The 13,126-nt window shown below is 34.2% G+C and overlaps 1 protein-coding gene across 2 annotated transcripts in view; it reads left to right on the top strand.

Moving 5' to 3' along the window:
• The window catches only part of LOC106460647 (mitogen-activated protein kinase kinase kinase 1-like), a 59,760-nt gene that overhangs the window by 41,425 nt on the left and 5,209 nt on the right, over positions 1-13,126 (top strand). For both annotated transcript variants that reach the window (XM_013920375.2, XM_022387418.1), the window contains exons 12-19: positions 394-515; positions 670-761; positions 7,387-7,640; positions 8,905-9,718; positions 10,068-10,222; positions 10,394-10,703; positions 12,239-12,370; positions 12,653-12,795. In XM_013920375.2, the coding sequence (XP_013775829.1) occupies positions 394-515; positions 670-761; positions 7,387-7,640; positions 8,905-9,718; positions 10,068-10,222; positions 10,394-10,703; positions 12,239-12,370; positions 12,653-12,795 (2,022 nt within the window). The remainder of the gene's footprint in view (positions 1-393; positions 516-669; positions 762-7,386; positions 7,641-8,904; positions 9,719-10,067; positions 10,223-10,393; positions 10,704-12,238; positions 12,371-12,652; positions 12,796-13,126) is intronic.

The following is a 13,126-nucleotide window of genomic DNA, read 5'->3' as shown; positions in this document are numbered from 1 at the left end:
AACTCACCAAAACCTCATGATATATGCTGAAAAAGATACCCATAGTGAAAGTGTTAAGCATACATAATTGTATATTTAATTATCTTTCACTTGCCATTGCTTATGCATGTATACAAGAAAATGACATCTAATTTAAGATTAGCCAAGTGTTTGTGATTTTTTTGTCACATATAATAGATGATTAATTTAAATATTCAAGAATTCATTATTAGTTTGGTAATGTTTCAAGTTTATATAAGAAATGTGAGAAAACAAATTTGTAACATTACCAGTTTTTTTCTTTCGAGTTTTAAACAAGACAGTTTTGTCTTATATTCTAGATTATGTGAGAATTTCGTTCATTCCTACTCCAGTCATGTTTTATAATTCTTGTTTGTATTTTCTAATTCTCAGCGATGTCTTCGAGCGTTACTAGCTTGTTGCCCTTGTAAAGCTGAAGAATGTGTATTACACCTTCAGGAGCAGGTTCAACCTATTGTTCGAACCATTTTGTTGAAGTGTGCAGATGGAAATAGGTATGACTGGTTTAGTACACAGTCTAATTATAGTTGTGTAGGTTGTTTTTTTGGTAATGTTTTATTTTAATTGCTTGTGATAAGATTTTTTTTTTATCTTAAAATGTTTGTTTTATAACTCGTTTAGTATGTCTAATGAAGGACTTCTTAACAGGAGAACCTGTCAGCTGAGTATAGCTGCTCTTCTAGAACTTGCACATGGTCAAGCTGGAGCCCTGGCTGTTGGAACACACACTTCTTACCCAGGTAAAAACAGTTGTGGCACCTTATTTCATTCAAGGTCACTCAATACTAGCTAGGAATTCATTAGTTGTTTTGACTGATCTTTTTGATTTTAATATGAAATGAAATGGGAAAGAATATGTACGTAAAGAAGTTGTTCTTTTATTTGTCTGTAAAATGTTAATATCAACATTCTCATTTCTTACAAAATAAAGGTCGTAGCAGTAACCTGTGTTCATATAGCATTAGTGCTGTATTACATATTGCATAAAAAATGAGTACAAAAATTGTAACTTGTACAATTGCTACTGTGTTTTATATATTTATTTTACATGTACATATTATCTAATACTGTTGTGTATTTTGATACAAATAATTGAACATACCACTCCATCTTCTTTAAGATCAAATGAGTCCAGTTATTTCCATCTTGGCCATTGATTCAAACAGAAGACTCCTTAATACAGAAATCAGCAGTATTGCACAGATTTTAATTTTTTTTCTTGCCAACAGCACTTGGCAAACCTCATAAATTCTCTTAAAAACTTAGTTTCTCTTTGTGAGTTTTCACAATGCATGTCACTCACCCAATCTTTAACCTTGTGTTTTGCAACCTCTATTATTACCGCTACTTCAGTTGCCATTACCAGCTTTCGGTCTTGTGTGGGGGTCTTACTGAGTATGTTTCATTTGTCGGGAAATTGATTGTTATATGAGGTGTTCTTTTTCTCCCAACAATGTTTGAGTTCATCTTGGATTTTCTGAACCTGTTCATGATAAGGAGGATTTTGACAGTTTTTGTTCTTCCTTCCTACCTATGCCGTGCCTTCCCATGCATCTCCTACGAAATCTACTACGCTTAACTCTGGTTTTTTTTGGATGTACCTCTCATGTGTTCCATTTTCACAGATTTTATAAGATCCTGTTTCTTTTTTAATATGATACTCATCATTAGAGTCCTTTGTTTTCCATCCCCTGACATCAGGGCTCATGCTGAGCATTTTGTTTCTCAGTTGAGTGCTGGTGTTAGCATGCCTCATCCTCCATGGACTTCTGATCTTTCTGCTTTGGTTTTTCAAAATCTACTCAATTTTTTCTCAGTTTCCAGCAGTTAGTCACTTTTACTCATGTGGGGGGTTGTCCATGTTAATTCTATCCATTTTCCCCACCTTCTTCATTCCTTTACAGCTCTCCTACAGTACTTGTTCAACATACATCTTTTTTCTGAGGCACTCCATCGATCCCCTGAGGGGTTTCTTGGGAATACCATTTTCCTCCTTACTCCTCATTGGTGCTATTGTCCTTTTCAGGCCCTATCCATTCACAAGTGGTTTTACTGCTGTTGGGATATTATTGGGAATGACTCTGTTTTTTTCACGCGATCAACTACCATCTCATTTTGTGACTTCCAGATGGCTCATTTCCTCTACTTGTTTGTTTTTGGAGATTTCCTGAATCTTTAGATTTATGTGTGGACTCTGCAATTGGACACTTTACCTTTTTCCTGGAGTCTCACGTCCATTGGAGGAAACTATTCAGTCAGGAATGTGGCTTCCACCTCATACGTCCATCTCTCACTATCTTCATTGGGTAGCTGTTTCTTCCTCGTCAGAGTTCTGCCTTCTGACTATTGCCATCATTCAAAGTTTGGTGCGGCCATGACCAGGTAATTTATCTTTTCTATATCTATATATATTTTCCTCTCCATGGGCATGTCCCATTTAGGATTCAGATCCTGCTAAGTGGTGAGCATTGCCTGATCAAGTATACTTCTTCTATATCAAATCTGCACTGTACAGGCATGATGTATACCATGGCCTATAATGCACACTGTTGAGATGGGGTGTTCCACAAGATCATTAGTAGGCTTTTCCTCATGATATAATTTTTTCATTAATATCCCTGTTCCAGATTGTACTAACCAATGGACTTACATGGGTAAAGCAGAAGGGGATAGCGTCCCATCCCTGCTGTCTCTTTTATTGAATAAATCAGGGGCAGCTTGCTTTTCAAAATAGGGTTTTCATGGTCACTGTCTTGGATGTTGGCATTCCTCCAGACTTTCCACCACATTTTACCCTCCCTTTTCTTCTAGTGGAGTATGGAAGTCCATGCCACTTTACAGGTGGTGGACTATGGAGGAGGCGTCTTGAATGTGTTCGCTTCCATCCAATCATGCACTCCACCTCCATGCAGTAGTTCCTGGAGGTTGATGCTGTGCCCAGCTTCTGTGCAGTTCTATCTGGAGGGTGAAATTGTTTTATTTTCTAGATACAATTACTTCCGTGTGGTGGGACCCGTAAGGTGTTGTTAAGTTCCAACTTCTGTGCAGTCCTATCCAGAGGATGGTGTTGATTTGGAGTAGGTCCATCACATTGCAGTCCACCTTTTTGATTGGGATTCCTCATGGATGTTGGTTCCCAGTGAATAGTTTTAAATTAGAGCTGGACCAATCAATATAAATCCTCACATGTGTTGGTTGTGTTTCCTCTTCCTCGCTTAATTTGCCACAGGATTTTCACCTCCGTGCAGTGGATCCCGGAGGTTGATGTTACACCTAGCTTCTGTGCAGTTCTTTCCAGAGGGTGCAGTTGTTATATATATCTAGAGGTAATCCACTTCCGTGCAGTGCGACCTGGAGGGTGGCGTTGTGCTCTGGCTTCTTTGCAGTGATCAGGGTGATGGTTCTTCCTCTTGCACTTCACCACAGGGTGTTTTCACTGCCTAAGGCTGATGATGCACAGTGGGGTGCCAGTCTGATTGAAGTTGATGTGACTTGCCACATTGGCACATTTAATTTTGCCATCATTCGGATGTCCGGTTTCAGAATGTGTGGTTGGTTGTGGATTTGCACAAATGTACATGTATCATAGATTAGTTTGTACAGTATATGCTTCTGTTCTTCTTAACTTGAGGTGAAGACAGTGTGGACCCTCCTCGTACCATGGGTTGGAAGTTCTATTCCCGATGCTGCTTGGTTTTGGACTGGAGTTGACCAGTCACATATGGTCCATCGTGCCCTAGCTACTCTACACCTATACTATACTCTACAATAACTTTCGAAATATTGACTAATGACCCTACAACCTAGTTAGCTCAAATCATCAATTACATGCCTCTACTACTACTATAAAATATTCAAGTTGACCTAAACACCTTTCAAACTTGACACATGGAGTAGGTAGATTTTATCTGTTATTTAAAATACAGAAACTAAAACACAGTTGTTCTATATAGAATGTATGAGAGAAACATGGCCATTGTAAAGATATCTGTTCTTTTAGACCAGCAGATAAAATATATGTCCATTTTTGTGTGATAGATAAAACACATTTTATAAACATTATTGGTTAAATTAATGATAAAGGATCTCTGCTTTCTAATAGTCTTTGTATTATGAATATTTGTTTTTTCAATACTAATTCAAACTGTAAAAAATTAGAAATTCTGAATGTTACTTTAAATCCAGGTGAATCCAAAACAAAGTAAATCATCTAGCCCAGTGGTTCCCAACCATTTCATTAAACAAGCAAGTTTTTAATACTGCTGTTTTTTAATTGCACACTCAGTTATATATGTCTTTTATTTGATAGTGAAAAATGGGAAAACAAGTTAATTATTAGTTAATAAAAACAATTTGTTGGGTGGACGGAATCTTTCAAAAATACATGGTCGATGGGGAAAAAATAATAATAAAAGGGGTCCTTGGTAGTGAAAAGGTTGGGAATCACTGATCTAGCCTATCACTTTTTATCCTTAAATAACTTTGTATTCATCAATAAATATTACACTCATATTACGATAAGTGTCCTGGATATTATTAAAGTGATTCCTAAATTTGCCAGCATCTTTGTGGGTAATTATGAAAGGCATCATGAAACCACATACCTGGAAACATTACACCAAAGACATTAGATACATTTGGAAGCCCCATGCCGGGCTTCATTTTACATTATAATTCTTCCTACAAAACTGCCAATTTTATTTCACCCTACAAATAAACCTTAATGATATCTTCTTTCCACTTGTACTGGAAGACAGACTGCAGTATCTCCATTACATAACCTGTTACTCATCCATATGAAGTAAAATATCTCGTATTAGGAAATTTGTACTGACTAAAAATTAAAATAAAATACAACAGATGTTATAAAAATAAACTAATAAAACATTAGTCAATAATGTCCTAAAATACATCAGTACTAACAAATGATATATTTATAGAATTTATAAGTGAAACACAGCCACTGTAAAATGATCTGTTCTTCTTGACCAAGATATCCCTTGTTTTTAGAAGCATTATAGTTCTTTCTGTTAGACAGATTCAAATCCAAGAGCCAAGGAGTAGTTAGAGGACAAACAAACATATTTCTCTCAACTTATAGGATGATTACCTGTACAACACATTGCATTTATCTTGTACAGGATAAAAACATTAATACAATCACTATGTCAGACAAACTCCCCAAAAAATCTGTAGAGGATGTCAAATCTTCTGTTGTCACATAAAAACATTGTCTGATTTAATTCTTTATTATATTTATTTTTTAATTCCCTGGTTTTATATATTTTCTAGCAATAGTCTCCCTTCTCCACTATTTTCTTAGTTTCTTCAGCTTTCATACTTTATACTTCCAGCTCAATCCCAACTTGCCTGTAAAGTTAGGAGGTCTGCCTTCTTAAGTGCTTTGGTTATCTGATTATCTTTTTTTTTTTATCCTCTCTGTTTTTCTGTGTATCATAAACTGGCTTACATAATAATATATATGTATAGTCAGTTATTTGGTTATCATCATCATCACTGGCTTTCTAACAAAATAGCTTTAATGATTTTTATTGAGGTTTGTGTTTCATGATTACAGTAGATAGGGTATGAATACATTGATTTTATCTCCATGCTTACTGATATGGACTTTGTAAATTATAATCCGGATTGATAATTTTAAGGGAGTCCATAGATATTTGTTTTATAGAAGTCTTAATTGTTAAACATCATTGTGCAGTATATGATAATGCAGTTAACCATGTTTGTAATAATACAGATAGGTTTATAGATACAGATAATCATCTTTACCATTTGAACAACAAATATCTAAGAGTGGTTGTCAGTACTGTTGATAATCATCTTTACCTGTTTGAACAACAAGTATTTCTAGACTGGTTGTTCAGTACTGTTGATAATCATCTTTACCTGTTTGAATGAGTCTTTCTTTTTTAATTAAAAATTTTCTCATGAAATTTTTTCTTTCATAATGTTGACTATCCAACATACAAAGTAATTTTGATTTTAAGCTTTAAAATATTTATAAGTATCAGAACATTTTCAAATTTCACATGCAAAATCTTTATATCGTCCAGATAATTTTCAAATGTTTTTTTTTAGTAAAAATACTTTATATTTTATCTGTTATTTTCACTACTGTATCTCTGTATGGGTTGGGTCGATTTGACCGACCTCGTAACCAGCATAAAAAAATTGAGAAATAAATATAAATTATGTTTTTTTGTTCTAGAATGACTACAAATAATAAAAAACAGAAATGTTTAAGCTAAAATATATATATTTATTATTTCCATTATATTGACCTTCTAGTCGTGTCTGACTAACATTATAGAAGTTGCAATCGTGAGGCAAAAATCATAAATTACTATACCAATACCACAGAATTCCACTATAATTTATCAAACTTAGTAACTAAGCTGTATTTAGGTCTAAAGAATATGAAATTTAGAGTTCACAAAAGTCTTACCTTACTGCTTGGAATCTACCACCAAAAGGAAGAGCTTGCCACCCTAATGCTTCAAAAAGGCTGAGAAAGCCACGAGGGGGACATTCTGAACTTTGGATTGGTTATTCACACGTCATAGACAGAAATAGGTGTATATAAGTAAGTCTTTCCAAAAATGGACAGAGATGGGTGGGGCCACTGTTTGATTCAGTAAATGTAGTGATATCTCAGCCAATAGAAAAGATAGGAGGTTCTTATTTTATATTCTAGCTTGTCAATATCAATAATTTGAGTTCCTAATTGGTAAGAAACTATAGACTTTGTATTTAGATGTCACAAACATTTAATTGGAACCAATGCTGCCTTCAACATACCCACATGATACATAAAAATTGATATTTAGGATTTTTTTTATTTGATTTTAAGTTAAGAAATTAACTAATGTATAATACTAAAATTTGAATTATAATCTACAACTTATTGACATACATTCATAAAATAATAGTTTAATAAAGTTTTGAATGCGAGTCTACAAACACAATGAAATGGCCTTTGACCCGTAGAGATAGAGTTAATAAGATGAGCATCTTCAAATTATAAATTTCATTCGTTAAACTTGTGTTAGTAAAACAAAAAGAATTTTTGAAAGAACTTTCAGTTAAGGATTTACTCACCTTTCTTCTTACAGCATCTATTTTTTTTTCATTTACACATTTCTAGTCTGTTATCTGAGATTATTACAGGGGCAGGATGATGGATTTTAGAGTTAATACCATGTCACTTGTTATTAAAGTGCTGTGTTATTCTTTGTGGGTAGTCTGATCTAGATGTAAATAAATCATATCAGTAAAGTTTTTAATTCATTCATTCATTCATCTTCAGAATCATATAATTATTAGATTTTGGAATTTGATCAATAGCTCACACTGGTCTTGGTGGAGTAGGATTTGTTTTGAAGTGTATTTTGGAGAAAACCAAAGCAGATGAAGAACACAGTGTACCAAGTTGGCAGTGGTTGCTTGGAAGGTTAGTTGTTGCCAAGAGGCTTATGGAGGAGTTTCCTCAAGAATTCTACCTACTTTATGCAAAGACCGATGACATAAATGGTGCAAATACAAGAAAGTTAGTAAACTATGAACGACTCATTGGTCTTGTGGAACTAGCTGTAAAAGCGGTAAGTTATACTGACTGTTAGGAATAATTAATATTTTTTAAATTAAATTTATAATTTCTGTATGAATGCAATTCAAGTTATAATCATCTGATTGTAATGTTCATCTGTGTAAGAAAGATGTGATCTGTTGGATGAATATTTCAATCTACATATTTGTCTCTGGACTAAGTTCTGAGTATTTAATAGTCCAATGTCACCACAGTGGACTTAAGCCAGGATTAATGTGTCGCTGCTCTTTCTGAGGAAACATATTTATACAATGTGTATGTTAAACAATTCAGAACCAAAAGAAGTAACTTTCTGAAGAAGAGAACTTTCAGTGATCATGGAAACAGAGACATAGGCAGCAAGCTCTGAAAACCACACCGAAGCATTGCCCCTTTTTCCACAAAATGAAGGCTGTGGTTGTGAAAAAAAACCTTCAGATTCAGAAAGCCATGGCTATGAAGATACTAAGGAAGAATTTGAAATTGATAAAGCTCACTAGGTTTCAGCCACATCTTGAAATCAATGGTTTGTTTCATGAGAAAGAGGAAAAACATGTAATCACAACAGTCTTATTCAACCAAATGTCCCTTCATGTCATTTCAAATGGATTTTTGTGCATGAAATTATAGAAGTCTCGTTGAACCACAAACTTCTCGAGTCAACACCATTGCATTTGAAGTGGGCAATTTTGTACCTTTGGTCTTCTTAAACTTGGCCTTGTAAGCCAATGTCCATGTACATTAGAGAGTCTCAGGAAAGTATGTCATGAAGTGCAGTCTCAGAGATTGACCTATCACGATCTTTTGTAGAGGTTTATTGAAAGAGAACTTCTGGTATTGGACCATAGTATGCAATAACAGCCATCAAATGTTTCTGATTGATGATAGAGGAAGTAGTTCTAAGGGCAATTCAGGATGAAGGGTGTCTTTCTCATGAAGTGCAATTAACCATCAGTAAAGCAGGGAAAATAAAATTATTGTGACTAACAGCAAATATGTATTGAGCAAGTATATGTAGCATAACCATAAAAGTAAAATAAGTGTTATAGTTAAAGGGTAATCTTTAGTAAAACAAGACTTCTTCTACATGTAATATATATATATAGTTGTAAAAATAAGATTATAAAACAAAAGCAGTTTAGGTAAAAAAAGTCATATAAGTCATATTAAAAAGAAGTTAATTATGCTTTATTATAGTGTTGATCTTGATTACTAAATGTTTTATAATCCTGTATGATATATATATATATATATAACTATATTTTTTCTATTTTAAGCTGGATCACTCTCATACCACTGTGAACAAACTAGCACAACGGGTATTTCTCCTGGCTTCCAGTTTTTGTGTTCATGTAGAACCTGTATTTTGTCATGTGTATGACATGCTTTCGGGTCTGAACATTAGTCTACATAATCACCTTACCAGGAAGCTGCAAAATATTGCTGAACAAAATCACATTCCTCCGTGGAATGATTTTGAAAAGGACAAAGTCAATAGAGCGAGAACACCATCAGAATTTATAAGTGGTCGGAGTTCATTTGATAATTGTTTTAATATTGGAACACAAAAAAGATATGAACGATATTTGTTGGCTGAAAAACTGGTCAGTGAATCAAAATGTGACATTTTTGCAACATCGAAAGATACAAAATCAAGATATGGGTTCCGAAGTGCTCCTAGTAGCCCATCTCACATCCAGAACAATAAACTGTTTCTCAGATTTAAACCTCTGAAAATGGTGAAAGGAAATTGTAAGATAAAGGATCTTTCACAGTCTCACGTGTTAGGAACTCCCATTTCTGTACCTAATATACCATGCAAGGTGGGGGGTAGAAATTGTAGCACTAGTTTGATTAAGCCAGATAGGACTATTTTGTCAGAATTTGTGCCTTCTGTGTGCTTTCAAGAAGAAACAAACTGTACTGTTGGAGAGTTAATCGACTTATCTGTTCCTTTGGTTTCTGGAAGTACTCCTTCATGTAGTTACCCTCCAATTTCTTTCCATTCTGAAATTGGTACTCCTCTCTCTCCAACTGCTGCCCCTTCTCAAGTCACTGACTCAACTCCTGAAAGAATGGCAGAAACTAAAGGTAAGTTTGTGTTGTTTAATTACCTTTATATCACTGTTCATTATATTCAAGATTTTGTTGCAGTTACAATAACAGACATTTCAGTTTTTTCTGTTGTTTTTTTTAAGACAAAAATTACAAAATCCTACAACCCAAACATTTCTGAACGGTGGTATTTTTTTCATTAGAGGCAAACTGATGAAGAAAAGTCCATTTTTCAAAAGTGCTTGAGTTATAGGGTTTTGTATTTTTTGTCTTGAATTGATTTTTTGAATCTACGTGTTTTCCTAACATTATTAGTGACTTTTTTTGGACATTTATGTAATATATTTGCATTTATTTGAACTGTACAAACTAATGTGTTTCACAGAGCCATCCAACCAGAGTAAAGAAGACGTGACTTTCAAAAAAACAACTATGTCAGTAGTGTCGAGGATCGGGACTGAATCACAATCTTCACTGCCTTTGATTCCTGGACTTAGAGAGTTTGCTGAAGAAGATATCATTATTAAGTTGCAACCAAATGTATGTTTTGATATTATTAAATGCTTTTATAAATAACTGATAAAGAAACACTTAATGAATTTAGTTTTCATTTTCATCAGTATTTATTTCACTTTATGAATTGACTCATTACAGATGTGAAAGTGGATTGAATAATGATGTTTAAACGGTTTTCCACTGTATGTTTTATAGGAGGATCAGAGAGACAACAATGCAAATGTAGGAACATATCTAGAACAAATACACTGGAGAAAAGGACACTTGTTGGGTACAGGATCATTCAGCAGCTGCTACCAAGCTCGGGACTTAAGAACTGGCACATTAATGGCTGTGAAACAAGTGTCTTTCTGCAGAAACTCGGATGAGGAACAGGAGAAGGTGATGGATGCAATCAGTGAGGAAATAGTCTTGATGGCTAAGTTGGATCACCCCAACGTCTTACGAATATTGGGAGCTACTCAACAAAGTGGGCACTATAATGTCTTTATAGAGTGGATGGCTGGTAGGTTTTATACCATAGTTGTTGTTAGGTGTTTAAATATTGAATATATTTAATATCTACTAATGATAAGTGAAGTAATTTTAAGTGTATTGTGTTTTAAGGTTTTTGTGTAAACTGTTGAAATGTTATGCTGCAAATAATAGAACCTAGTTACATGTCTGGCTAGAATGTTAGTGATCATGGCATTTCACAGATTAGTATCCTTTGTTGTTTTAAATGCTTATTTCTCACTCGTGTGCATCCATTTACTGACACTGTTGATGAAAGTCAGTCTAGGTCTGCCTTTACTTCATTTCCCTTCAATTTTTTCTGTTGCTGCTAAATTTTCTAGCCTGTTTTTTCTCATTATGTGGCCCAAGAACTGGAGTTTAATTCTAATTGTTGTTATCATATTTCTGTATGATCCTGCTCTTCTTGGTATCTCCTCACTCGTCTCGTGATCCATCCATGATATCCTCAACATTCTTCTGTAACAACATATATTAGTCTTCTTCCCAAAGGAACTGGGGTATATAAAATGAATTATTTGGTGATGGATCTACTTAAGGTCATTAGGCATGAGCTTTATAAACAATATTGTCCTCAACATCATACAGAAATTGATTTTATTTTTTTGTGCTTGTTTGTAAGTGACTGATATTTCTGTTTAAACACTTATCAAACACATAACTTAATAACTTTTAGACCTTAATCTGTATATGTATATAAAGCAGACTTGTTTGTCTGTCTGTCTGTCCAGCTCACAAGTTGATGTGAGGAGCTGTCTAAACCAATTTTGATGAAATTTAGTAAAGGAAATAGGGTGGATCCTCTAAAAATTAAGTTTAAATGAATGAGTAATCAGAAAAATGGTTCAAATTTGGCAGCCAAATTTATTGACTTAATGTTGCATATGACATCTCATTGAGCGATGAGGGGGTCAGCAGCAAAATTGGTGAAGTTGACACCAAACAAAGGTGGCATTTGATGCTGCATGTAACTATCTTTTCATTATTCAGATGTTTCATATGCTTTGTCTCAAAATATTGGAAGGGGTGGCCCATGCTCCCATTAATAGCAGTACGTTTGAGAGTCAACATTGCCAGGTACCTTTGCTAGTATGGTATTAAATCATGAGATAATTAATAGCATTCTATCAGCAGCAACTGTAAACAGCTTACAAGCAGAAGTTAAATAGTGAATGACAATTTCTATAACTGTTTGTTGAATACACAAGTTTCTAGTTGTATATACAATGGTTTTCTAATTACCAGAAAACACTTTATTCCCCCAAAAGTAATTCCACATGACAGTCATATTTATTTGATTTTGTATTGTTGTTTGTTCTTAGTGACTTCAAATTAACAGCATAAAGGGAAAAGAACCGCACTGTTAATATAAATATTTATTTGATGTAGTATAAGCTATTGTAGACACACCAATTAGTTGTAAGAAGAAAACAGGAAATTAGAATGAAGATGACAGATGCATTGGTTAAGTGTATAATTTATTGATAAATGATTGTGAAATTAATTCCATGTATTTTATTTCACTAGGAGGATCAGTAGAATCTCTCTTGGGTACCTATGGACCCTTTTCTGAGCAGGTGATTGTTCGATATACCAGACAGGTTCTCGCAGGCCTGACCTACCTTCATGACAACCAGATTATTCACCGAGATTTGAAAGGTAGGTTCTAACTTTTCATGCACTTTGATATATGAAAATAACTAGTCAGAAGTATCACCTGAGTAATTGATTTGGTGAGATAAAAACAAAAGAAATATTTAAAAATAAGACATTTTGATTTTAGCTTTTATCAAATATTTATTTTCCTTACTTGTTAAACCATATTTCTTGTAAAAGCGGTTAGAAATTGTCAGAATATTGTGATCTATTTATATAGTATTAAGTTATTTCTGTTCGTTTGTTTTTATCAGAGGTTAATAGGTATTCTGGTTGATTTTGCAGGTGCAAACTTGTTGGTGGATAGTACTGGCCATCATCTAAGGATTGCTGATTTTGGTGCAGCTGCAAAACTTGTGTCACACACTACAGTAGCTGGGGAGTTCAAGGGACAGCTTCTTGGTACTGTAGCCTTCATGGCCCCTGAGGTATATCTGTTTTGAGACTGATATGCAAATATTAGTAAGAATAACATACTACAGCAAAGCAGCTCTCAGTGGGCCTTAACTCTTTCAGCATGGGCTCAGTCTTTGGGACCAACATCGTAACCATTTTGTGCTTGTTATAGTTTTCGTGCAATAACTTTTAACTTAGTAAGCAAACGTTAACAAAATTTGGCATATTACCAGTAATAATTACAATGCTTTCCTACACATAATATCAATTTTTTTATTGAGTCATAAGGTTTGTAAAGCAATATTTTTCTCGTGTCCTTTTTTTTTTTCTTTTCACATGTTGCCTGTCTATCATGCAAAGTAA

Source organism: Limulus polyphemus, unplaced genomic scaffold (assembly GCF_000517525.1).
Source record: "Limulus polyphemus unplaced genomic scaffold, Limulus_polyphemus-2.1.2 Scaffold809, whole genome shotgun sequence".
NCBI lineage: Eukaryota > Metazoa > Arthropoda > Merostomata > Xiphosura > Limulidae > Limulus > Limulus polyphemus.
The sequence above is the reverse complement of the archived record's forward strand: the minus strand, read 5'-3'. Positions and strand labels throughout refer to the sequence as shown.